Raw genomic sequence first — 25,829 nt, 5'->3', positions numbered from 1 at the left:
TTTATAAATTAGAACATAAAGAAAGCAACTCCTGAGTTTTATGTTTTGCTTCTACTCCAAGGAGGGAGGTCTCCTGAAAACAGAGCTTCTTTCTTATAATTTAAACATCTGCTTGACATTTCCTCGAATATTACAGTAAAAGACACTCATAACAATGAGATAGGAGGGATTTCCTAAGGAGACAGCAGATTTGTTAATGAAACTGAGCACTGTGTTGATCAGCAGTGTCTCACTGCTTTCATAGGATCCCTTTATCTGTCAGTTACAGCCACTGATCGTGTTTCTCCTTGTGTTCAAGTATATGAAGTCTTTGGTGTAAAGACTACTTTGAATTATGTATAAAATGAAAACATTTTAATGTAATATAGCTGTGTAAACCTGGTTTACCACAACTGTAATTAGCTTTGATTATAAGCTGAAGGTTTATCTGTTACTAGCCTAATATCTGTTGTTAGAATTCATATTAAGATTTAAAAGGTGAGTGTTAGATGAAAATGCAATAATTATATTACTACAGATTACTTTGCTGAACATAATGATGACTAAAGCAGTAATAGGAAAAAATGGATTTAGACATTGGGTTGGAATTACTATAGTGTTCAGGCTTTTTTTGAAGCTCTGAGTTACCTCCACTTCTGTAAGTATGTATTATAAGTAGCAGACAATAAATTTCTGTCCATTGTCTCTTTTTTTTGTGTTTGCTGCAATTAAAGAAAAAAAAAAATATTTTCTTCTTACCAGTTTTTTAAACAACTACTGTTTGCAAGTGACAGTTTGCACCTACCCAAACCTCTGAATATTTGTACACCTCCCAAGATTTATCAAATCGATAAGTAACTTATTTGACCTCCAGACACAGCGTAACAAATTATTTTTGCATTACTTATTATGATCTGTCATAAACAATCATCAAGAAACCCCCGAACTCCAGAGCAATAGAAACCAAAGTACTTATTTGTAATTTGTGTTTTTTCCATAAGGTAATTTTAAGATACTGTTGAGTACTGCCGATGCATTTATTAAAAAGAATGGTACAGAAGTTTTTCCCTTCTGGAAAAATACAGAAATCGTTTAAAACATGTAATATATAAATGCTCTTATGTGACAATTATGCTTACTTCAGAAGTTCGTGCTATGCAATGGGAGGCTTACAAAAAAAATGCTGTAAAAAATAATGTTCTTCCTTCTCTCTGAATTGGCATTTCAAGAGAACACATGAATTCATTGATCCTTAAACTTTAGATCTAAACTGAATGTCTAAACTGTATTAAAATGTTTTTAATGGACTGTGATTGAACTTAATTAAAAAAATTTTCTGTAAATGTCTACTACTATGTATAATTTTTCCCGTGGAAATCTTTCTGTAACCCATGAAAAAGTTGTCCAAATTTAATAAATAATCTTTTGTATTCCATTAAGCCTTGACAACTTTACTGTCCTTGTAGAGGTGAAAACATAGATTCAGTTCTTGATCAAACCTTAAAGGGAGAGGCAGAGGAAAAAAACGAAAAGAGTTGTTTTGACTCGTTTATTTTCCATTTCTTTTTCAGTCATATGACAACTCCAGAATTTAACTCTTAATGTTGAGAAATAATCTGCTTTAATTATGTTGCACATCTCTACAGTTTTATAGTTGCTGTTTGATCAAAGATTTACAGAGAACAAAATCTGGACAGAGTAACTAGGTCTGAGCAGTAATGTATCCAAGAAACAGGATTTATCTGTACCCTGCCAGGAGTAAAATGATGTTAGGTTTCAGCTGCACCAGAGTAAAAACAGTTTCTATCTGAGGATAGCATAGCCAGAACAGTTTTCTAGGGAAGATGAGGATGATACTTGCTTTTTTGGTCCAGCCTTTGATGTTCAGCCAAATAAATCAGAGTATGTTAAAGTGCTTTCTTTACTCCCCACCACCTGGAGCCTGCATTCATTCAGATGGAAGGGTTTGTTCCCTGCAGCTCCAGAATGGCTGAGGAGTAAACATCTTTCCCTACTGAGTATTTCTTCATTAGACCCCTTAAAAGCAGTCATGTAGAACTTGGCTCTTACAAGTTGTATGCCCCAGATTTCCATGAATCTGACAGATAACAGCAGATATGCAAATACTGTGTGTAGCTTAGCCTGTAAGTTAAGTGCAGCTTAGTTTTGTTTATTTTTGTTAATTCAGTTGTGGTTTTCAGATAGCTACATAGCACGCAGTGGCTTTTAGAAGGAAAAAAAAATATGCTAAGTTGATTGCCAAAAACCATTTTGTCTACTTCCACCATTTAACTTCAGTCACAGGAGCCTTTAGATCTGATCCTCCTTTAGATCTGAATCTCACTAGTATAGTGAGAAGCAGCTAGGAACTTTTTCTCCCTTTGCCTTGTGACGTGGTGGAGGAACAGTCAACATGATAATTATACCATTAAATACAACAGAATTATAAATTAGGCATTGCTTGAGTGAGATCTAGATGCAAAACAAAACAGTTGCTTATGAAGCTTGTGTGACCAATAATTGTCATCAATACTTCTGTCTTCGTTATAGAATCAAAAAGGATGTCACACAGCATTCTTTGCTAGTCAGTGTATTGCTTTAGCCTGGAATTCACTCCTTTAGTAGATAACTGTAAATACATGTTCGCAACAAATACATCATATTTTGCTGGTCCACTCTTACATATCTCAAAAAAAACTTTTGAAATGCTAAGGTGATCTTAATAGTCACAAAAACTTCTAATTCATTCCTCTGTTAAATTTGAAGTATAAAGGAACTGATGTAAGAGAATATCAGATGTATGTTATATTAGGCTTTAGTTTAGCATAAGTTGTGACTGTAATTGCTATATGTAGGACATTTACTTTATCAATTTCTTCTTTATAGGAGTAATGATAATGATAAGAATAAACTAGATCTTTTCAAAGATATCCTTTTTCTTCCCCTGGCAATCCCACCTTTTATGTTCAAATTTGGGATGTCCAGTATTTGAAAAAGGTAGAGCTAGCTTACAAACATGCAAGTATAATTTTTGTTTTCTGAAGTTAATTATTGCTACGGAATATATTCTTTATAATGTATTGTTTTCTATTGTATTTGCAGCTATTTTACTACCTATATTAACTACTTATATTTATTACATTGTAGTATGTACTTTATGAATGTTTACATTATATGCTTTACCAAAGATAATGCTTCAGATGCAAATTTCAGGATTATCTAGATGGAAAAAATATAGGCTCAGAAGCTGTTAAAATTCTTCCATAAACACAATATTTTACTCAACAGAAAGTAGCTAGAAGTGCAACACTTTTTTTGGCCTTAATCTGAACCAGACAGGAAAATGATATGAAACAAATTGCTACAGAACTCATTCCTTTCCTCATAAAGCCAACGCTGTCGCTATTGTCATAAGAAGTTAGTTCTCTCTGCTTTTCCACAATTTTTTTTCTTACCTTGTTATTCAACTCTTAATAAGAAATGAAATTAAAAATAATATTGTTTTGTGTATTTTTTTTACCAGGGGATAAATGCAAACCTACTGAATACACCAAAGTGAAAAATATGTTACTGGATATACAGAATCGGAGATATCTTGCACAATCAAAAGATAAAACCATCGATGAAAAAATGGCTTTAAAGAAACTTCTTGTAGATCAAATGTTTAATTATTTTGATTCAGACAACAATAGACTTGTGGACACTAATGAATTATCTCAGGTAAGATATGGATTTTGTTTACGTTAGTACAGAAGCTGGTCAGTTGTTCTTGTGAGGACCAACACACAAGGCATATTACATCTTAAGACGCTTTCATTTTAGAAAATGTCTGAGTCTCTGTGGTGAAAAATGTCATTCAGGAATACTGGAAAAGCTGATCTATTCAGAAATTCTGCAGTTAATATTTATAAATTTGCATACAGTGTTTTGGGATATACCTTAGGGGATTAGAACACTATAGGTTGCTTCGACTGTGAGTTTTTTTATTATCCATAGTGTGCTGTCATAATCTAACTATATAATTATTTTTTAGAAGCTGAAATAAAAACTGTATTTGAAGTAGTTTCTGTAATACTAAATAAATATTATTGCTTTACACAAGCTAAGGCTTGAGTATTACAGATGTAGTTTTGACTGGGAGTCTATAAACGGCAAACTGTAACTGGTTTCAAATCCAAACCAACCACCATTTCTCTAGTAGGCCTAATAACACTAACTTAGAAGACACTACTTAGAAGAGCTAATTCTATTAAAATTTACTTTCCTTTACTAGATATTATAGAAGTCCATGTTTAAGAAACCAAATTTTGGCTCACCTATATTAGTGAATCTAATACTAGGCAGATACGTAAAAATTCAAGAAAAGTGTGATTGTCAGATGCCACTCTCATAATCATATATTTTAAGTTCGCTGGCAGTGTTAAAAAAATCTTTAAAAGTGAATATATAATACCTAATGTGTTAGGCTGGAATTATCATTTCCATATAGTTAAATTCTAAAATATTAGTGGCATTTTCCAGGATAAGAGGCTGTATGCAAATATAGGTATAATTTGATGTTTTGCAAGAGACATAATGAACCAATCTCTTGCTCTCAGAAGTCTATCTTCAGTCAATTTGAACAGAGAAGAAAAAAGAGAAACTATACCTGTTTCTCAATACGAGAAGGTTCAGCTGAGAACATTCTTGTCTCGTGTGAGAAAAGGAAACACTGAATCACCTTTGTGAAACACAAAATGATGTGCAGCTTTGCATTTAAGAACCCAGCTCCTTTATAAACTCAGTATTTGTAAATCTTTGCCTTCATCTGAAAAAGATTTTAGCCTGTATATTTACTGAGAACAAACCAAGTATTGGGACTAAGTTTTCTCAAGACTTAAAATAGGATTACAAATTAAAATTACTCAGAGCGATGTCTTCAAACCAAATGTGTTTTTTCCAGAGAATTATCTGTGGCTGAAATCCTGACAGTTTTTTTTATCTTTCTGTGGCTTAGCCCAATGCATGTGTTTTTTTTCTTTGGAGCATAAAACCTTGATATATCAAAATTGTTTTGCTGGGTGGGATTAAACTCTGTCTTCTGTCCTTAGTGTATATGATAGATATCAGCATTTCTAAAAATTGGAATTGCTCTAAGGGGAATTGCTCTAAGGGGAGAGAAGAAACAAAAAAATCTAATCTTGAATACCCTATCCTGAAAGTACTGATTTATAATGTGATAGGTCCCTGGCATTGAGGGAATGCTGGGTCCATTTACTTTCTTCAGAATGTGATTATGGAAGGGGGAGGGATGGTGGTGATGGACCAGTGTTAAAAAGGTGATCCCTTAAAAAGGGATAAATTTTTGTACTCTTGAAAATATTGTCAGGATTGGGAGAATTTTTCCCAGTTATGTTCATAGTACAGCCAAAATTTTGAAAACTACAGACCTGTTATATATGATAGTGCTTGTCTGCATTTTAAATTTAATCACATTAATGGCATATGAAAAATAACATTTTTTCTAGAAGTCAACAAGGACTCTTGAAGTTAATTTACATTTGTATGAATGTTGAACTTCAGTTTTCAGTGCATCTTAAATTTTACATCTCCTCAGTCTTGCTGTGCAATGAGTGCAGTTAGGGTCTTAGACTGGATTTTGTTCTCCTTTGACTTTTTTCACTGCTGAATGAATTTAGTGTTCATGTTTCCAAACACCATATTAGTAAGCCAGCTGTGGCTGAATTTTTAAAGGACTTACTGGTGAAGTCAACCTGTTTGACCACTGTGTTTAAAGAGCTAGATATTAATCAGAAAGACTATCTACCCTTTTCAGAGTGAAAAAGCAGAAATAAGCAGAATTTTCATCATCTCTATTACCTGTGCTCTAACATAAATGCAACACATCTGCAAGATTTCTAGTAAAGCATAGTGGTTCCTTGGAGTGGGGTTTTTTTTGAGGTTTGTTTGTTGGTTTTTTTGTTTTTTTTTTTGAAATGCACTTTGAAAAGATTTAAATTAATCCAAAATAAAGGAAGATAATTGAAGCTTTGAATATTCAGTTTACAGACTCACTTGGTTATTTATTTTCTATGTTATGCAAAAACAAACTGGAATTTTACACAGTTAAAAATGGAATGTCAGAGTTTCTATCACGGTAAATTTCTTGATTACTCTATATTGTTATTATTGTACAGAAGAGAAAAAACACTGGAAATGTTATGGAGAGACATGGGAATAAAATGCTTTTTCCAGTATTGAATGCAGTTATTCCTATATGGTGGAACTGCCATTTAATGAACAGTGATCCTTTTCTGGCTGCCAGCAGTGAAAGACACATAAGCTCTTCATCTTCCTCAACAGTGAAATTCAAGTTCCTTCTGTGTGGAAGTGAAATGATCTAGACCTGAATAGACTTAGAGATATTTTCCTTATATTTATTATTTGTACTATTGATATAAGAAAGCAAAAAGTTATAGAAAAAAGAAATTACACAGTCTGGAAGCAAGATGAATTTGTAGCAATAATTTTCCCTCTTCAGTTCCTGTTTTTTAATGGTCTACTCTGGAGTCAAATAATTTAGCATCCTTATTCATGGACTAGTGCCTGCCGTTTCAAATACCTGGATACATTTCTGTTATTTACCAGTTAACAGAGAACAGATGAAAATATGTTACACTTTTTGTGAAAACTTATGCTTACTTCTGCATTTCCTCAGTTTAAATGAATTCCAGTTAGTGAGACCAAAAAACAATGAAGAAAGCCAAATGAACCACTCACTTTCAGGAAACTGCACTAAGTTCATCACTGTTTTGGGTAATGATGATTGAAAGTTCTGGGAACTACTGTAAGATTAAATATATACCATTTTCACGTATCAATTTAGTATGCTGCAATTGCAGGTGGCATCAGAAATACAGTTTTCTCATGAAATGTAATGAACCTTTGAGTAGTGTTACGTATCCACATGAGTTTGTAGCTAAATACACAAGGCTGGTGTATGTGCACGTAGGCATAACATCTTTACATAAAACGACAATTCTAAAGCTCTAATGTAACACTGAAAATAAAACAGATTTAAAATAGGAAATTAAGTCTTTATGGCTATGTTTAGGTTTGTATGCTAATCTGTAGATCTCAGATGCACACCTTAGATGTGTAGAGCTGTAACTATAAACAGGTTTGTTACTATAAACTACCTTAAAAATGCAATTTGAAGAAATTATAGATTGAATTGGTTTGTTCAGTACAACATTAAAGGCTGCTAAAGTAAGATATTGTTTTAATAAATTTCTGTTGTTTATTCCTTATTTTTTCTCAGATTTGCTTAAATCATTTTCAGTTATTATAGTTGCTAACAAAACTACATGTTTTCTTGTGAATTGAAAACAGATGTCATTTTTTATGCATCATTGTGGCCTGAAGTATGGCTCCATCTTTTCCTTCAAAGATAAAATTCCTAAACTGTGTTCCCTATGTTGTGCCACTGAGATTTGAAAGCAAATGGTAATAATGTAACATGGTTTTATTTCTGTATTAATGATAACGCTATTGTAGTTTATGCCAGCTGGTACATCGTGGCATTTGATTACACAGCTACAACTAATACAAAGCACATCCTTTCTGTGAGTGTTTGTTTCTCAAACTCTGCTCATGACACTTTGTGGAGCCCTGACATTTAAATTTTTACCTTTATTGCTTCGGATTTTTCATCTTATTAGTGGTACTACTAATAAGTGCTGTTTGGTGGACTTGCAGCTGAGAGAAGGGATGATAAGCCTGTCTCCTCTTTTTGAATTTTTAAGGAACTTTGTTGTTTTCTATATGTGGCATAGACAGTAGCATATTTTAAGCTATAGTTCTAATTATTTTCTGGCTATTAATTAGTGACACCTTTTTATTTAGGTTGTTACCTATTTTTCCTCTCAATAAGCAAAGAAAAATCGAATATGCACTATAGTTAATTCTGAATTCAAAATAAAAATGAAACTTTACTGTGGGGGGGGAATAGAGAGAACTTTTTAGGAAATAGTAGTGAGTTACAGCTTACCAAGGCTGTGATCATAGTATTAAATGCTAACATCTTTATCTGTGTATGCTGTCTTTGTTTTTATAATTTTATCATTTGTTATTGTCTTATGCTTTATAATTTCTAATTATTTTCTTGTGTGACAGATAATTTAGTTACTCGGGTGGATTAGAATTCAGCTATTTAGCTACTGGAATTGCATATAAGAACAAAAAAGGGCAATGAATAGCTTTTAAAATTGGATTAGTTCTACCTGAAATCTAGATATTAAATTAATAAATGTATGTATATACTTACAGCACCTGAATATTTCATAAATCTGGGTGGAGAACTTGAAGTTTTTTCTTCAGTCCAAATGGAACATTTTGGATCCTCAGAAGTGTATCAGCATGCATTTCAAAACCTAACTGCTAGATGATCTGGCACCTATGAATTCTCCCAACACAGAGAGTTCTCAAAACAGAGGACCTTAGGCAGAAGATTGTGTGGACACAGTTTAGTGGCTGGCTATCACAATATATAAAAGAAACTGTTTCTGAAGGTGGGGTTACCTGGGATATCCCACTCAGTAGTCAGTAACCTTGTGGTTATGCCAAGCAGTTGTGCTGCTGCAGTTGATTCTCTCTGGCTCAGTGGTTTTTAAATTCTGTCCTGTGAAACTCTGAAGTAGCAGCAGGCTCTGAAGGAAGCTGGATCCAGCTTCGTTTCCTGGGTAGGTCCTCAGGCTGGTGCTAACTGCAAGTGGACATCAAATGGACTGGTGGAGGGTTTTGTTTGTGCTAATGTCAACATTGTTTTCTGTTGTTCAACTCCAAAGCCACAGGCTCGGGGTGCTGGTGGTTTTGGGTCTGATTCTGAAGTGCAGAATTTTATCCATGTCATTTATGTTCTCTTAATAACTGTTCTGGTCCTATACTGTCAGCCAGACATGTACAACTTCAACACTGTGCTTCCAGGACACATTTAAGTCTTCTGAATCAGGTATTCCCCCTGCAAAGTGTGGAAGTAGAAAAGCATGAAAATGATACTCTCCTTGCAGTAAATTGTAGCAAGGTACCTCATGTCTGATCAGTGTAACTCACTCCATAAGGAACAGTATGGAGATAATACCTTTAGCTGAAATGGAGTCCATGCAGTTCCATGCTACTTCATGTGGGTTTCCTGGTTCAGATCTCTGTTTGCTCAGGGATCTGTGTGTCCTGACCAGTTTTGGGATGCAGAAGTCCCATATAATTACTTACTCTGCCCCAGGTTTCCAAAAATAGCACTTATCACTATAGAACCAAAATAAAGGATGGTGTTGCTGCTCTACAGAACATGCTGCTAAAGTGTAAGAGTAATACTGATTTAACTGGGTTAAGGGACGTAAATTCAAGGAAATATTTACCAACCTTCATTATTAGTTTGATTTAATGAATGGTAAATTCCTTTAATTTCCACAAAATAATACTGATGTGGAAGATGAAACAAGATAATTGAACTCCCTTGTGCGTGCAGAATTAATTTGAAGCACAATTCCCCCAATGTTTGGTGATGGATATACTCTAGGTCAAGCACAGAGTGATACTGTTGTGATGAGACACTTGCTTTTGGGAAAGATGAAAGACACATTTACTGAACTACCTTATTCCCTGAAAAGTTTTCATTTGTAGTAGCATTGTATCATTTTCTTTGGTGACGTACCTAGAGAACATCGACCACAGGCAAGCAAAAAAATCACTGACAAAAATTTTGGTGAGGTGGGCTAGTACAGGAAATTTTTTAGGAAATTTAAAGGAAATGTTTTTGGTTTTGGGTTTTTTTTTTTTCTGATCTGGTTTTGTAACATCTGCACACTTTATCATTGCGGCTGTCAGAAATCAAATTGAATGAAACAACTTTTTTTCTGACATGCAGCTTGTAATTTTTAATCAGATTACTGTCTGATTACGGATTATACAGTTTCTTGCTATTGTGCTATTACTAATGTTATTGTTTGTGCAGTATATCCTTTTATCAATAGGGCATAGTAGTATTTTTCTCATGTAATGATGTATAGACTGTGAAAAGTAAAATACTTACAAGAAACCATTAGGTTAGCAAAGCTGCCTCTGTAAATTATATCCCCTACGTAAGTGAAAGAAAATGAAAAATGGGGTTTTGTGACAATCTTTATTTCATGAAGATGTTTTTTTAAAATATGGAATAACAGAATGGTTTGGGTTGGGATGGACCTTAAAGATCATCTAGTTCCAATCCCTGGCCATGGGCAAGAACACCTACTACTAGACCAGGTTGCTCAAAGCCCCATTTCACCTGGTCTTGAACACTTCCAGAGATGGGACATTCACAGTTTCCCTGGGCAACCTGCTCCAGTTTCTCACCATTAGGAAGAAGGATTTCTTCCTAATGTCTAATTTAAATCTTCCCCCCATTGAAGCTGAGAACACTAAAATGTGTTTAAAATGTGTGCAGTTAAGAATGTGGCAATACAGTGGCAGATGTCGGAGGGCTTTGACAAAGGTTTTATTGCACCACCTTAGGTGCAAATCTTAATCCTTGTTTGTACAATTGAATCTAGTAGGAACAAGTGTTTTAAACAAAGAAATGAATAAGGTTTCTCACCCTAAATGATCCTTTTTCATGCACCAGCTGTGATTTTAAGCACATTTCATGGCCTTGAAATCTCAGAGATTCCTTCTAGAGTTTTCAATAAACACCAACAGAGCTTTAGTACTGCTTGTATAACCACAAGCTTAGAGTTATTAATTTTTCCCAGGCTAGATTTTTGTCCTTTATGTACCACCTGTAAGATCTCAACAATTTAATTTTTTCTTAATTCAGTTTAGTGGGAACTTAATAAGCAGAGTTTTAAAGTATAAGAAGCAGCTAGCACTGCAAAGCATAATATGTATCTTTAAATAATAATAGCTACAGTTGGTTTTATAATGATTTTTCTTATCTTTTTTTGAATGCTTTTCCTTATTTCTAATGTACTAACAAGTTTGTTATGTTTTATAATTCTTTTGTATTAATACCTAGAAATTACTTCTGGGGATGAAATGTTTGTGTCCTTTCTCTTTGCTTTAATGCTCCTTTTATTCTTTATTATTTGTTTAGAAAATTTCTATTTACATAAATGATAACTGAATGCATTCCTTTGTATTTCCACTGATTCCTTTGCAGTGCAAATAAAACACAAAATTGTCTGTATCCCCTATTTTTCAGAAATGAATAATATGATAATGAAAATTTAATGGGTTTGGAGTTATTTTAGGATCTAGGTAGAGGGGAGGAAGAGTAATTATTTTATAAAGCATTTAACTGCAGTAATATTATTTTTTCTGTTTCTGGTACAAAACTCTAAACTGTTGAACATAACCACAAGGAATTTTATTAGGTTTAGGTTTTTTAGGTATGTTATAGTGTTTTTAATCATGCAGTGTGTAAAATGGGAATTCTGAATATTTATAGTTACCGACATTTAAAAAGCTCCTTTAATGAAATTGAGGTGGATGTCTACAAAATATACAGACTTTAAACCAAAACAATGCACAAATTAAAGAACTTTTCTCTGGGAAGAGTTCATTGGAGTTAAAATCTTAATAGCTATTAATTATGATCTATATAAAAAATGTACGTACCAACATTGAGAAACAGGAGCCTTTTCAGGTTAGCTACTTTTACAACAGGTCTTTGGGAAGATAATAGGCTTGTCAGAACTTGATAGGCCTGTAAGAAGTTGATACAATCAGTAGGATTTATTTTAGTTATTTTTGAAAATCTCTAAACTTGTTTTATGAGGTTAGGAATTAGACTGAGAGGAAAAAGACATTACCTCATGTACTTGGGTAATTATCTCAAGTATATATAAGTGTTTCTTAATCACCATTCCTATACATGTATAGTAAAAGTAGCTTTAACATTCACAGTGTCTTTATACTGATTCTGTCTATCCCCATTATATATATTTTATATATATTCTAGAAACTTTGAATAATCTCAGTGAGTCTGTCCTAAAGATATTAACTTTTAAAACTGCAATAAATAATTATGAAGTAACTGCAAACTCCTGACTTCACATGGTTTCAATTCATTGCCCCACAGCAACCTCAAAATGATCTATTAAATGATTATTAGAAACAATTAATTATACCAGAGAACTCTTAAGAGCTCAAATGTAATTTCATGGTTATAATTTTCTTGTCAGGTGATAAAACGAGATGAGCTTGGCAAGGATCTGTCTGACTGCTCTCTGTTCGATTTGCTGAAATACGATGATTATAATAGTGACAAGCACCTAGCTCTGGAAGAATTCTATAGAGCTTTTCGTAAGTACAAAGATTAGCCTATTATTTCAGTTCTCTTTCTTTGTTTTTCTAAGATGATATATTTTGAAATTTTTAAATCTTGGTACATCCTGATGCTGTGCATGTACAATTGAACAATGAGGACGATTCAGCAGTCTTGGTATAGTAGAGAGCAGCTTAGCAGAAATCAATGGATTCATTAGTGTCCAGATTTCTGAGAGATTTTGGTAATGGAGAATTCATAGGTAATCTTTCTTAATGCCAACACACATTGATAACTCTGTGTTGGTACACAAGTGGGAAGTAGAGCTGAAAAAACTAGAACAATGTATTTTGGATGCCAGTTAGACCATTTCTGACAAACTGTGCAACAAATGTACCACTTTATGTGAAGACGTAAAGCATTTAATAGCACACGGAGTGAGAGAAAGATTTGCAGTGTGGTTTTACCAGGTGTTTGTTCTCTGAATGCCAACGGTGTCTGGGGACAAATTTGTACAGTACATATATACATCTTGACCAAGCCACTGGGGTGTGGGTGAGTATAGTAGTGAGTAGCAGAAAAAAGAAATTTTTGGAGCTTTCATGTGATATGTAACATGATATGGAATGCATGTCTATATTTTGTTATATCCAGATCAGAACTGATGACATTCACTCTTAGACACATCAAATCAAAGACCAAGTTTTGAAATCTGACTCTGGTTTCAATAGCTGTTGGTCCAAAGAAACCTGGCAGCATGGTAGATCAAGTTTGTGCTCAGCTCTTCCTATAGTTTTCCACTAGTCATTAACTATATATAGACTATATATATATATAGACACATATATATATAGACTATATATCCACTAGTCATTAACAAATGGCTAATGAATTCATGACTTTTGAGTCATCAAAGCCTGTTGCTTTAGTGGTCTTTTACTTGATCTTTCAACAGCTGACAGCTCTCAGCCACTTTAGGTGATGTCTAATGAGAAGAGATCCAAAACTATTTATAGAGTTTAAAAAGTAATGAATGGATAATATTTTAAAAAATGTCTGCATGGAAAGCAGTAAAAATAAACATTAAATTAATCATCAAGAAAAACTGCTTGAGAGTTTCCTATTTTTATGCATTGAATTCTATTTTCATTTCCCTGAAAGTCTTTCAGAAAGTGTAATTTTGCAAAACTGCTTAGCTGAACTAATGGCTTGCTGCTCCTCAAAAGCACTTGGTCCTTCTTTCTGATATTGTCTGACTACTTTTCTTGTAGTGTCCTGACATTCACCATCTCTCCTCTGAGTCACTTACTAAACAAGCAGAAAAATATTCACCCTACACACACACACACCCTTCCCCCCAGTCCTGCTTATTTTCTGCCAGTTGAGTGACCTGAATTGAATAAGTGAAGGGTCAGACCATAACTCATACAAAAGAACTGAGAGTACAGCCAAGAAATAATGGAGATGAGGGGTGGGGAAGAGAGGGAGGGAGAGAGGGAATGCAAGATGTTGGTACTTTGGGGCAGTGAGCTAAACTGATTTGATTTGTAACAGCAAAAAAAAATAGGAAATACATTGGTTTCTTTGTTAAAAGTTGTGACACAAGTCTGACATAGCAAAACGTAGAGAATTACACAGCATCTATAGAAATATACATATGCATTTTCTAAGATAATATTGATAGATGTTTTATGTGTAGATCTTGATAATATGCATAGATGTAGAAAAATGTATGGAAGCATATAGGGTATATAGAAATTCAGGAAGGTTAAATACATATATAAAGCTGTTAGCATGCTGTTTGCAAACACTGAAACCATGTTGGTAATGGAAAAATATCATTGCTCTTCCAAAGAAGACTATTTTGCACAATTGTGAAACTCTAGACTTAAGGACAATGTTTTGCTATATATTTTTAATGGACTTTTGAATAACGATGCTTATTCCTATATAGGTTTTTTTTTAGTGTTGTCTTAATATGAATGACAATGGAAACATTAAATCAAGCAAGCTTAGGAATGATTTAGGTTTCTTTGTTGTAATACTGTAGTGGAAAAGACCCTATTTAAAAATAAAGGGTGATATTAGGAGACGATTTCTATAACAAGATCCATTCTTCAGTGTAATTTTTCAAACAAGGTGTATATGTGTGCATTACATTATTTAAAAATGAAACCTAAAGAAAGGTGCTAAGTCAATGTATATAGTGTGCCCAACAGGCCAAAGCAATGTGACATACCATCAGTCTCTAAAGGTAAAAAAAACCTCTTGAAATAAATTCAAGGACTAACTCTTGTTATTTTCATTGCATTTGTTCTCATGAGAGTTTCAATTCAGTCATTCTGACCTTCATCAATAGTATGAATAAATATTACATAATGCTGTAAAAGTAGACTAAGCTTAACAAAACCAAGACAAATTGAATGAATCTGGTCATTCATCTCCTGCCATACAGGCTAAACAAGCTGACCCCAAGCTGAAACAAAGAAGCCAAGCAGACCCAGGCAAAGCGAATGTGGCAGCCCCAGTCCAGTGGCCTGTGGTTTTGCTTAAGGCAGAGCTGGTGACCTGTGGCAATTATGGATTTACCAGTATACAGAGAATTAATTATAGACAGGTGACCAGATCCCTGTAAAGAAATATAGGCATAAAGCACTTGCATCTTATCTTCCACACACTATTTCACACATAAATATCTCTTCATTTATGCATCAAAGCACTATAGAATGAAACATTTTAAATTTCTTCAGTAAAGTGAAATAAGAATGTGGAAAATGTTTATTCCAGACAGAAATAAAACTGGTGTTTCTCATTTTTTTCCTTGAAGTATTTAATAACTTTAGTTTTGCATTCCAAAATAATGGCACGCTATCATTTAAAAATTATAAGTTCTATGGTCTGGAAAAGGATATTTTCTCCAGCTAGGACATTTTCAAATATATAAAACAAATAAAAATAGGAAGGATTTAAAGAAGAAAAAAAGTCCTAACTATGTAATGAGTGAAAGATTATAATTGAATGATAGTATTTCCAGGGGATTATCTTCTAAAATACTCAGCTTGTGATTTTAAGAGGTGTAAAACATCTAACTGCTTGTAGAATTTTTGACCCCTCACACAGTCCCCTGTCCATCGAGCTTGACGGTGAGTTCATTTCTGTTTTTTCATTCTTTTATCTCCAGCCTTTTTAATCTAAATATAGAATCTAATCTCAGTTTAGTACCTGCTACTCCCAGTGATTTTCCCTCTGTCCTGAATAGCAGTGGAGTGGTGGATTTTAGAACTGCTGAACTGTCCTCATTAAAGTCTGTCTGCCCAGCTGCTGGAACATGAGTTACTGACATTTATTCACTCAGGAGGGCAATGGAGAAAATTTGTGCTTGCAATGCTGGAGAAATGAATCCTATTGAAAACTACTGCACAGAAATGAAAGGGATTTTTTTCTTCCTCTATTTCTGTAACTAATGAATTGCTTTTTTAAGTATGGAGAGGAAGGAGAAAAAAGGGCGTAGAAGGGAATCAGTTCTGATGCCTTGTTTGTTAAGACTGAATCATGTGAGCATGGAAATCCTAGGACTAGGTGGTGTAGGGGTAGTGATGTGGATCACAGCATCATGGTTCTTACATGAGGCAATTCCCCAAGGGTGCTTTTGAAGCCAGTTTGCCACCTAAAGCTTCTGAAACATGAAATGTACTCTTAACAAAATACACTTTCAAGACACATTTGGATTTAAACAGCTCTCATTTTCTAAATTTAACTGTACATTGAACATCCTCTGTTCAGCACAGCATCATGCTGCATATAAGAACCTATGAAAAAAAAAACAATAGGACTGGAAAGGAGCTGAGAGAGGGCACTAGGGATATTTGTGTCATCAGCCTGAGCTTCAAAACGGGATAAATGGGATAGAGATAATCAAGCACACAACCAGCATGTGTGTTTCTAGTTGTTGTTTGAAATGGTATTTAAAAACGCCTTGGGTAAAATTTGGAATAGAGTTGGATAGGATTAAAAGCCATCTTTATTATGCTGTTGAGCAACTTACTCCCTTAACATGTTTTCTCTAGAGGATTAGGTAATTTCATTTTATTTAAATTTGAATTAAAATGTCTGAGTTTATCTATCAGTACTGTTTCCTTAACATTTGCAGGAAGGAATTTTTTTTTTTGACATTCTCAATTAGAAGTTTGACTGTCACCTGAAGATAGTAAATTCAGAAACAAATATGACTGTAGATTTTACTGCCTTACGAAGTGTTCCCTATAGATTCTGTTTTTTCTCTAGAGGTAGAAAATACATCACCAAAAGGACAAAGATTTGCCTGTTTTAAAGTTATTAGCATGTACATAACTCTATATCTATACATATATGCATTTACAGACTTGCTTGTATTCTGTGTATTGCTTTTTGACAGTCTCATTTTATTTGACAAAATGAGTTCAGAAGAAACAGCAGTAGAATAAAAATCCCTTTCCCCCTTCAGAAGGTCAGATGCTGGGATAGTAACAAAAATGAAAATGGCTGAGAGGGTGCTCTCTGCCTGGGAAGTTTGTGCCAGCTCCATCTTTGCAAACTGTTACCAGCAGATATTGGTACATACATGCATACTGGCTTCTGTAGTGTTTTTACTTACAGGCAAAACAGATGTGGCTCTCTGGGTATTGAATGTTTTCACCAGTAATGTGAAGGGTTTTTTTGTTTGGGTTTTTTTTCGGTTGGTTGGTTTGTTGTTTGGTTTTTGGGTTTTTTTGCGTGTTAGCATCTATCTAATAGGTAACTGTCAACTAGATGCTGTGACAGTTATCTAGATCAATATCTAGATCAATAGTATATGTAGAGAGGAGAGAGAGGAGCCTTAAAAATTATTTCCATTAATAAGATTATTTCCATTAAGAAGATAAAACAGAAAGCTTAGATGTAGCTAGGTTTTGGGAGGTTGAGACTGAAGTAATTAATTGGTTCAGTTCTTTACTGCTTTGGCCACATCATGTAAAATTCTATTCTAAAAGTGATATAACTCCATCTTGGAATTTTGTTTGTCTTGGTTGTTTTCCTTCCCCAGGCAGCCCTAAGCTAAAGGAATTTCTATCCCCAAATTATTTTTTTTTAGACAGGAAAAAATATTTACTTTTTCTGAAAATGCGGTTGAAAACTGATGTTGCCAAGCAAAAGCTACAAAGGGGGAATATCTACTCCTCAAAGCTTTATCTTCTATAAATTAAAACTCAGCAGATGTGCTTTATTTTTCAAGGATTTTGTTTTTTTTGCGTTACGTCTCCTATAGTATTAAGATAATTCTGTTTGCTGTAAATGCGGCCTTTTTGTTTTTCTTCTGGTGCTCTTTTCTGAAAAATAAATCATCTTATTTGTTTTCCTCCTCTGAAGTACCATCTAAAATAAATTCTCAAAGCTGGTAATTCGTGTGGCCTTCAAGATAGATTGCAAAACCTCAAGGCACACCACAAGCTAGTAAATACTAACAAATTATTCTGTTTGATACCGCAGCAGATGCTATGTGTATGTAGTCCTTTTGTGACTGCAGTACAGTGATGCTAATTTAGACATTTATGAGTAAAACTGATCGAATACAATGAATATATGTAAATTTACTGTAAATGTTATAACTAAATGCTCTATGTAACAATAGTCATGCCCTGTAAAATGAAGAAGAAATAGTACTATATTTTAGCCATAGAAATATTTTCTCCTGTTGTTGTAGAGATGTTTTTTGTGTTATCTTGTTTTTAAAAAAGGAGCTGTGGAAGGCCCTCACAGTGTAAATAGGAATGATAGATGTACAAAAAAAATTCAGAAAGAATTAGCTAGCCAAAACAAAATATGAGCTTTAAATTATAATTACTTTTTGTAATAGTAATGCATGATAATTTCAGTGGAACTACTTATGCTTTCAGGTGCCACTTCATAGTGTTAACAATATCTAATCTGCAGCTGTTACTCAGGATCATGCTTATTGTTACTGTACACATATATTTACATGTATATAAATGTATTTTTATATATTTATATATTTAAAAGGATTAAACAACCTTCAGTTCTGAAATGCTCTTTCAGGTCACAGATATCAGTTTCAGATTTTAAGCTCTTCATATTGCTGAGGTATTTGTGTGAAGTGATATATAGGGCTACAGTAACAGGAGCTTTTACAGAAATTAATCTGTATTGAGATTACAGAATTTAGGTATTATCTTTCAGGAGGAAATGTAAAGCCAGTGACTAATATTGTTGTCAAACTTGGTGCTTTTTTAGGTCTTGTGAAAAGGGAAGCAGCAAGAAGTTCCCATAAACACAGGTCTCAATATCGTTGCCTATGCTTATTTACTAGATTCTCTTAGTTCTCCAAAATACTGCTAAAACATCACTGCCTTCATTATGATAGCCTTACTTTTACTTTGTCAAATGCAACTACAGTTGGTGAAAGTTCAAAAATCATTTTTGAAATCTGTATCTTTTTTCCAAAGCAAAATAGACCAGAATTTAACTAAAAAAAAAAAAAAAAAGTTAGCCTCAAGTCCACAAAGATTAATTCAGAAAGTACTTATTGAATTTATACTTCCAATGACTTCAGTATGAGGTCCCAACTATTGTATTCAATGTGGAATCTGAGTCAGAGCTTTATCACTATGATGTCTTCAGTAGTAAAAGAGGTTAACCAGTAGTGGAGAAAAGATTTTCTGAGGGAGGAAGAGGTATTATTCTGTCTCCTGCTACCATTAATTCCTTTTCAGCAACAACTAGTGTGTATCAGATTGTTCCAAAGGGTATTATATTTCAGCAATAACCTCTAAAAAAAACCAGTTAACATCAAACTGAGTAGGAGCTATTGAACTTAGTGGTTATATTTTTTTACTCAACCTTATCTATCTTTTAAATTTCCACCTGTGGTACATGCCTTTTCAATCTAGACATTCTCAGCTGGAAATAAATGCAGCCTCTTCTTTTGAGTAGGCAGAATTTCAAACTGATCATGTCAAACAAGTAAATATTTAAAGCATTAAGAATGGCCTAACAGACTGAAATAGTGTGCCTGATATTTTTCACATGCCACTAAGTCATAATCATTTAATTTTAATACCAGGTGATTTTTTTCAAATTATGGTTTGTTCACTTGATGCTTCCTCAGTAAGACTGTGTGAGGTTTGGGTGGGTTTTTTGATGGCATTTCATTGGTTGTGTCTTGTTTTTAGAATTTTTAAGGCCTTTTTTAAAAAAAAATCCTGTTTTACTGATGGGCAATGTTGGAGTCCTCTGAGAAATAAAGCTGTTGGTGGACTTCACATGTTAAGATCTGAATCAATGTAGGAGATAACTGATTTTAACATACCTTCTTAACAGCATATATTTGAAACATTTGATAATACTTAAATAGTATCATGCAGTTGAAGGTGGTTTGGTTTTTTTTTTTTTTCTTTTAAAATTTCGCTTGAGTTTGCTTTCCTTCTGGATAAACACAAAATGAAAGATTTTATCAAGGTACTGCAGGGTCAGATATTGTATGTGGTTTTCATGAAGCTGTGAGAAAGTATGATGTTCATCTTTTCATAAAGCCCTGCTACAGAAACCCGTAGGCTGTAGAATGTCAATCATCTGGAAGGCAGGAGGACTCTGCAGAGGGACCTGGACAGACTGGAGAGTTGGGCTGATTCCAACGGGATGAGGTTCAACAAGGCCAAGTGCCGGGTCCTGCACTTTGGCCACAACAACCCCATGGGGAGCTCCAGGCTGGGCACAGAGTGGCTGAGAGCAGCCAGGCAGAAAGGGACCTGGGAGTCTGGATTGACAGGAAGCTGAACATGAGCCAGCAGTTTGCCCAGGTAGCCAAGAAGGCCAATGGCATCCTGGCCTGTATCAGGAACAGCGTGGCCAGCAGGTCCAGGGGAGGGATTCTGCCCCTGTACTCAGCCCTGGTGAGGCCACACCTCGAGTCCTGTGTCCAGTTCTGGGCCCCTCAGTTCAGGAAGGAGATTGAGGTCCTGGAGCAGGTCCAAAGGAGGCTCCTATGAGGAGCTGGGGGTGTTCAGCCTGGAGAAGAGAAGGCTCAGGGGAGACCTCATCACTCTCTACAACTCCCTGAAAGGAGGTTGTAGCCAGGCGGGGGTTGGTCTCTTTTCCCAGGCAACTATCAGCAAGACAAGAGGGCAGGGTCTTAAGTTGTGCCAGGGGAGGTTTAGGTTGGACATTAGAAACAGTTTCTTTACCGAGAGGGTGATCAAGCATTGGAATGGGCTGCCCCAGGAAGTGGTGGATTCTCTGTCCCTGGAGATATTTAAAAAGAGACTGGATGTGGCACTCAGTGCCATGGGCTGGTAACTGCAGCGGTAGTGGATCAAGGGTTGGACTTGATGATCTCTGAGGTCCCTTCCAACCCAGCGAGCTCTATGATTCTATGTTTGGACTGACTTGGGTAATTTAAGAACTGGATAAATAGTGTCAAAATAAACCAATCACATTTAAGTGTGAATAAGCTCTTGTTTCTCAAGACAGATACCTAGAAAGGGAGTACGTAAGACATGATACATTGTGATGCTATATAAAAGAGTTGCAGTTCTGTAAATTTAGAATTTGACCTTTTGCTAAGATCAGCTGCCAGAGGTTTTTTTCCTTCATGTCTTGGGGGGAATCAGTAACAAATTTAAGGCCACGTTAGGTTTGCATTTACAATACTTGTAAATGAAACAAGTATTTCACAAATTCCTTGGCTATCAGGAAATAATGAAGAATTGAGCAGATTTTTTTTAGGAACCCTGAGTTCTGCTGAACTCTAATGCCATTGGTGCATTTACCCATCATCTTCTGCCTGTCTCAGTGATTCAGGTTTCTAGAGACAGCACTGTGAAACACAGGATTGCAGAAGATAAAGATCAGAAGCAAACACCCCATAGTATTGTTGTTGCAGACATGGACTGGTAGAGTGTGACTTGTGTAATAGTTGTTTAGTGGCTAAAAATGCCTGAGAATGAAATCTTACATGCCTTTCAACCAGCTTTCTTCAATGCTACAGGGAGTGACACAATGTTGAGGGAAAAATAGGCATTGAGCAATTAAAAATATCTGACTGTGAATAGCAAAGTTCTAAAGTAATTGATCCACTAGGTGATTCTTGGGAATTAGTTATCTGTGGTGAGTTAAAATATTATTGCAAATATTTATGTTGCTAATTCTGAGAATATTTTCATATTTGCAAAGCAATGCTTTTGTAAGATTAGGCTATGTTTACAAACAGGTTTAAAAGGAAGTCAATATGCTGCTATGTGAAACATCCACAAACACCTTAAACTAGATATAGGATGAAACATTGCAAATTTTAAATAATAATTTAGTCACAGATTCCTTTATTAACAATTTTAAAGGAAACACTCTTTCTTAAGCATATCTGACAATTACAATATAAAAACAGAATCTGAAGACACAGTTCTGTGCCTCAGTTAGATAAAAGTACTTTGGAAATGCTGTAAGTGGGTCTAATAAGAAAGCAATTCCAATTTTGTGAAGCTTTTGAGCTTTTCTGTAGAGCTTAGTGTTATAGAGATGTGTTTTCTAGTATTTGGGAAAAGTTTTTTTTGACTGAATGCCCTCAAATATCCATTACATACAATAAGGAAAAAATAGCTCAATAAATGGCTTCTTTACAAAGAAATACATTGGAGACGAAACACTTCAAGTTCACTCTATTAATCATGGTGAATTAGGTTCTGGCAAAGTGTTCTTATTTCAGGAAATTTCTTTGCTAACCATTTCCAAAACATAAGAGTACAATTTCAGGTTTTACTGTAATAGAACCTCCATAGCTTTTGAGGGTTTTGTTTGTTTGTTTGGGGTTTTTTTCTCTTGAACATTGTGTTTCTGTAGTGTATTTAGGTACGTGGTTTTGCAGTTTACAACTTTCTTAACACATCCGTATATGCTATTGACAATGATGCACTATTCTTGTCCAGCTGAAATAACAGTTATAACTTTAGTATGATAAAAAAATTAACATACTACCAGCCCTTAAATAAATGTCTTAAACAACATTTATCTATAACTTTGGCTTTTTTCAATAGAAATTAATAAATTTGTGAAAAAGCCAGTGGGAATATTAAAAACACACCAACAAAAAACTCACCTTTTTTTTTTTTTTTTTTTTTTGTGGGAGGGGGGCAGAATATTGTTCTCTAACACATGTAATACACTTATTATAAACCTAGTTTGCAACAGTTGCTAGTACACATACTGGATAATGCCAGTAATTCACAAGGCTTGTCATGACAAATTGTTAGTTCTTAACAGCTGATATAATTTTCTGAAGCCAAATGTTAAAGGAAGGAAAATGTAATTTCAGTGTTGTTATTCAGAGTTTTGGAAAAAGGGCTCACTAGAACTAGAGCTACGATAGAACTATTCGGTATGTTTGAAGATATACATGAAAAGATTATTTTTAATAAAAATTATTTTGCTAACTCTTGGTCTCTCATCATCAAGCATTTGCCAAATCATTATACAACAGATCTCTGAAGTGTTCATCAGTAGATTCTAATATGCTGTTGGTGCTAAAAATGCTTGGATGTATACAAAATTAAGTAATATGGTGCCCCAGATTTAAGCTGCCACATTTCCATATAAATATTGACAACTGCTTGGTAAGGGCAGAAAGAACATAAAATCTTCCAGTCTGTAAAAACTGTACTTGTTGTCTGAGATAATAGTATTCTAAACTGTCATGCTTCTTGCTCCTCATCACTCCTGGCTTTCTAATTTTTCTGAACAAGCATCTCAATTGCATATAATAATTGTTTATGTATTCATTAGAGAAATACAAGCAAGCTGAATTACATGGGAACATTTAGGTATGTTTGGGTTGAATATATTTGATGAAATTGTATATCATGCTAACTGTACTCCCTCTGATCACTGGAGGCCTTATTTAGTTGGATGACTATTATACATTTTTTATGTGGCCTAAAAATTAGTGCAGTTATCCAAGCATATTTTAGATGCTTTTGGATTCAGAAAAATCCCACCCTTTCCCTCAACCTCCAGTGAAAAAAAAAAACTAACATTTTATACCAAACGAAATAAGAATACAGAGTAAGGAAATGTTCCCATGGTTGTGTTGTATACAGAATTAAAGGGTCACTAGATTCTCAAGCTGGTTTTTTAAACACATACAAAGGCTATGAGGCAGAGGTATGCAAAGTGTGTGTTGTGCCAAAACGTGTCTTAAGATGCAAAGAAATGAAAACCTAGAGGAGGGGAAAACCTCGTAAGCTTTCTCTCTACAGTTGCTTATTATAAGAACTGTGAAACTGATTGCTTAAGATGGAAGGAATCCAGACAATGTATCTAGATGCCACTGTGCCATAAATAAGTGACTGGGGAAAGTGTAATTAAAAAAAAATATTTTTTATTATGATTATAATTCTTCCCAAATAGACTTATGGTAGAGATGTATTTAGTGTTTTAAAATGTGCTGAGCACTGTATTTAAGAAATAGTTGACGCTAAATGAAGATGCATATTTTAGTTTTGCTTATGAAGTGCTGAGTTAATGTCTACTTTGATTAACAACACATACATCTCAACAGCTTCTCTGTGTTAGAGCTTGGATACATTTAGTCCTGAATCTTTGCTGTAAGTGTGCCAAGGGAAAGGTCAGAAAAGAAGAAAAATCATGTAAGATTCCTCTAGTATATTTTCTATTCTGTAGTGACTTTTGTCTGGGAGATGGCTTATTTTAATAGCTCTTGATGGATGCCTCAAACAGAAATTTGATTGTTTTTCAGACCCATGTGTAATTAGTCTCTACAACACTGTGTTCCAGAGACATTCACAACTTATTGGGTTCTGGATAGAATAAGTGTCTCCCTTCATTGTACACACCTTGTAATATGGGAAAAAAGGAACAATTTTTTCTTATTCATAGTTTCCAAGGTACTTTTAAAACTATTTTTTTACCTCCTGACATAAAAATTTAGTTCTCTCTTCCATTCTGAAAAATCTCAATCATTTAATGGCTACTTGTATGGAAAGCCTTCTACATCTTTGATAATTTTTATGTTTCTCTACTCTTTCAAGTTTTACTGAAAGTTTTTTTACAGATGAAAGGTCGAAAAAGCAAAAAGTCATGTTGCTTATGCATCATGGATATCCACAGTGGCATAATATTTTTTCTGTCTGGGTTTCTCTAATAATTCATTTTATCTTCATATTTTCAGGGATGAGTACAAGTTTTCATGATAATTAAGCAGTGGCAACTAGTTCAGAGCCCATCACTGTGTGAATGAGGCTGGGCACTTCTTTTTGCCTTCACGTAGTACTTTGAATACTGAATTGAATATGTTGAATTTTTGTTTGCTTGTATGTTCGCTAACAGAAATACCTGATTAATTCTATCTTGGAAGATTTTATCACTTCATTTTCTTATCCCTCTTGTGGATTTTATTGAACATGATTGCCAGTGGAGGTCCAGGAAGTCACTACTGGTGAGTTCATAAGAGACCTACCAACAGACTCCTTCAGTGGAGAAGTGAAGAAGACCGTTTCTGAGTCCCTGACAAGATCTGATGCACATTGCGAAAGAGTAGATCAGATGATGTGAGAGGACTGTAGTCAGCGACCTATTGAACTGCTTGGATCCCCACAAGTCTATGGGACCAGATGGGATCCACCCAAGGGTGATGAGGGAGCTGGCAGAAGAGCTCGCCAAGCCTCTCTCTATCATCTACCAACAGTCCTGGCTCACTGGGGACATCCCAGATGATTGGAAGTTGGCGAATGTCACGCCAATCCACAAAAAGGGCCAGAAGGAAAACCCGGAAAACTACAGACCCGTCAGCCTGACCTCAGTGCCTGGCAGGGTTATGGAACAGATCCTCCTCAGTGTAATCACACAGCACCTGCAGGATGGGCAAGGGATTAGACCCAGCCAGCACGGGTTTAGGAAGGGCAGGTCCTGTCTGACCAACCTGATCTCCTTTTATGATCAGGTGACCCGCCTGGTGGATGAGGGGAAGGCTGTGGATGTGGTCTACCTGGACTTCAGCAAGGCCTTTGACACCGTCTCCCACAGCATTCTCCTGAAAAAGCTGTCAGGCCACAGCTTGGGCAGGGGCACTCTGTGCTGGGTTAGGAACTGGCTGGAGGGCCGGGCCCAGAGAGTGGTGCTGAATGGTGCTGCATCCAGTTGGCGGCCGGTCACTAGTGGTGTCCCCCAGGGATCAGTGTTGGGCCCAGTTCTGTTTAATATCTTTATAGATGATTTAGATGAGGGGATTGAGTCCATCATCAGCAAGTTTGCAGATGACACTGAGCTGGGGGGAAGTGTGGATCAGCTGGAAGGCAGGAGGGCTCTGCAGAGGGACCTGGACAGACTGGAGAGTTGGGCTGATTCCAACGGGATGAGGTTCAACAAGGCCAAGTGCCGGGTCCTGCAGTTTGGCCACAACAGCCCCATGGGGAGCTCCAGGCTGGGCACAGAGTGGCTGAGAGCAGCCAGGCAGAAAGGGACCTGGGAGTCTGGATTGACAGGAAGCTGAACATGAGCCAGCAGTGTGCCCAGGTAGCCAAGAAGGCCA

The 25,829-nt window shown here is 35.3% G+C and overlaps 1 protein-coding gene across 4 annotated transcripts in view; it reads left to right on the top strand.

Moving 5' to 3' along the window:
* FSTL5 (follistatin like 5) overlaps positions 1-25,829 on the top strand; it is a 253,016-nt gene that overhangs the window by 127,443 nt on the left and 99,744 nt on the right. For all 4 annotated transcript variants that reach the window (XM_071743084.1, XM_071743087.1, XM_071743088.1 and 1 more), the window contains exons 5-6: positions 3,503-3,699; positions 12,177-12,297. In XM_071743084.1, coding sequence (XP_071599185.1) covers positions 3,503-3,699; positions 12,177-12,297 — 318 coding nt within the window. The remainder of the gene's footprint in view (positions 1-3,502; positions 3,700-12,176; positions 12,298-25,829) is intronic.

This window comes from Heliangelus exortis, chromosome 4 (assembly GCF_036169615.1).
Source record: "Heliangelus exortis chromosome 4, bHelExo1.hap1, whole genome shotgun sequence".
In the NCBI taxonomy this organism is placed as follows: domain Eukaryota; kingdom Metazoa; phylum Chordata; class Aves; order Apodiformes; family Trochilidae; genus Heliangelus; species Heliangelus exortis.
This window is presented reverse-complemented; position numbering and strand designations above follow the sequence as displayed.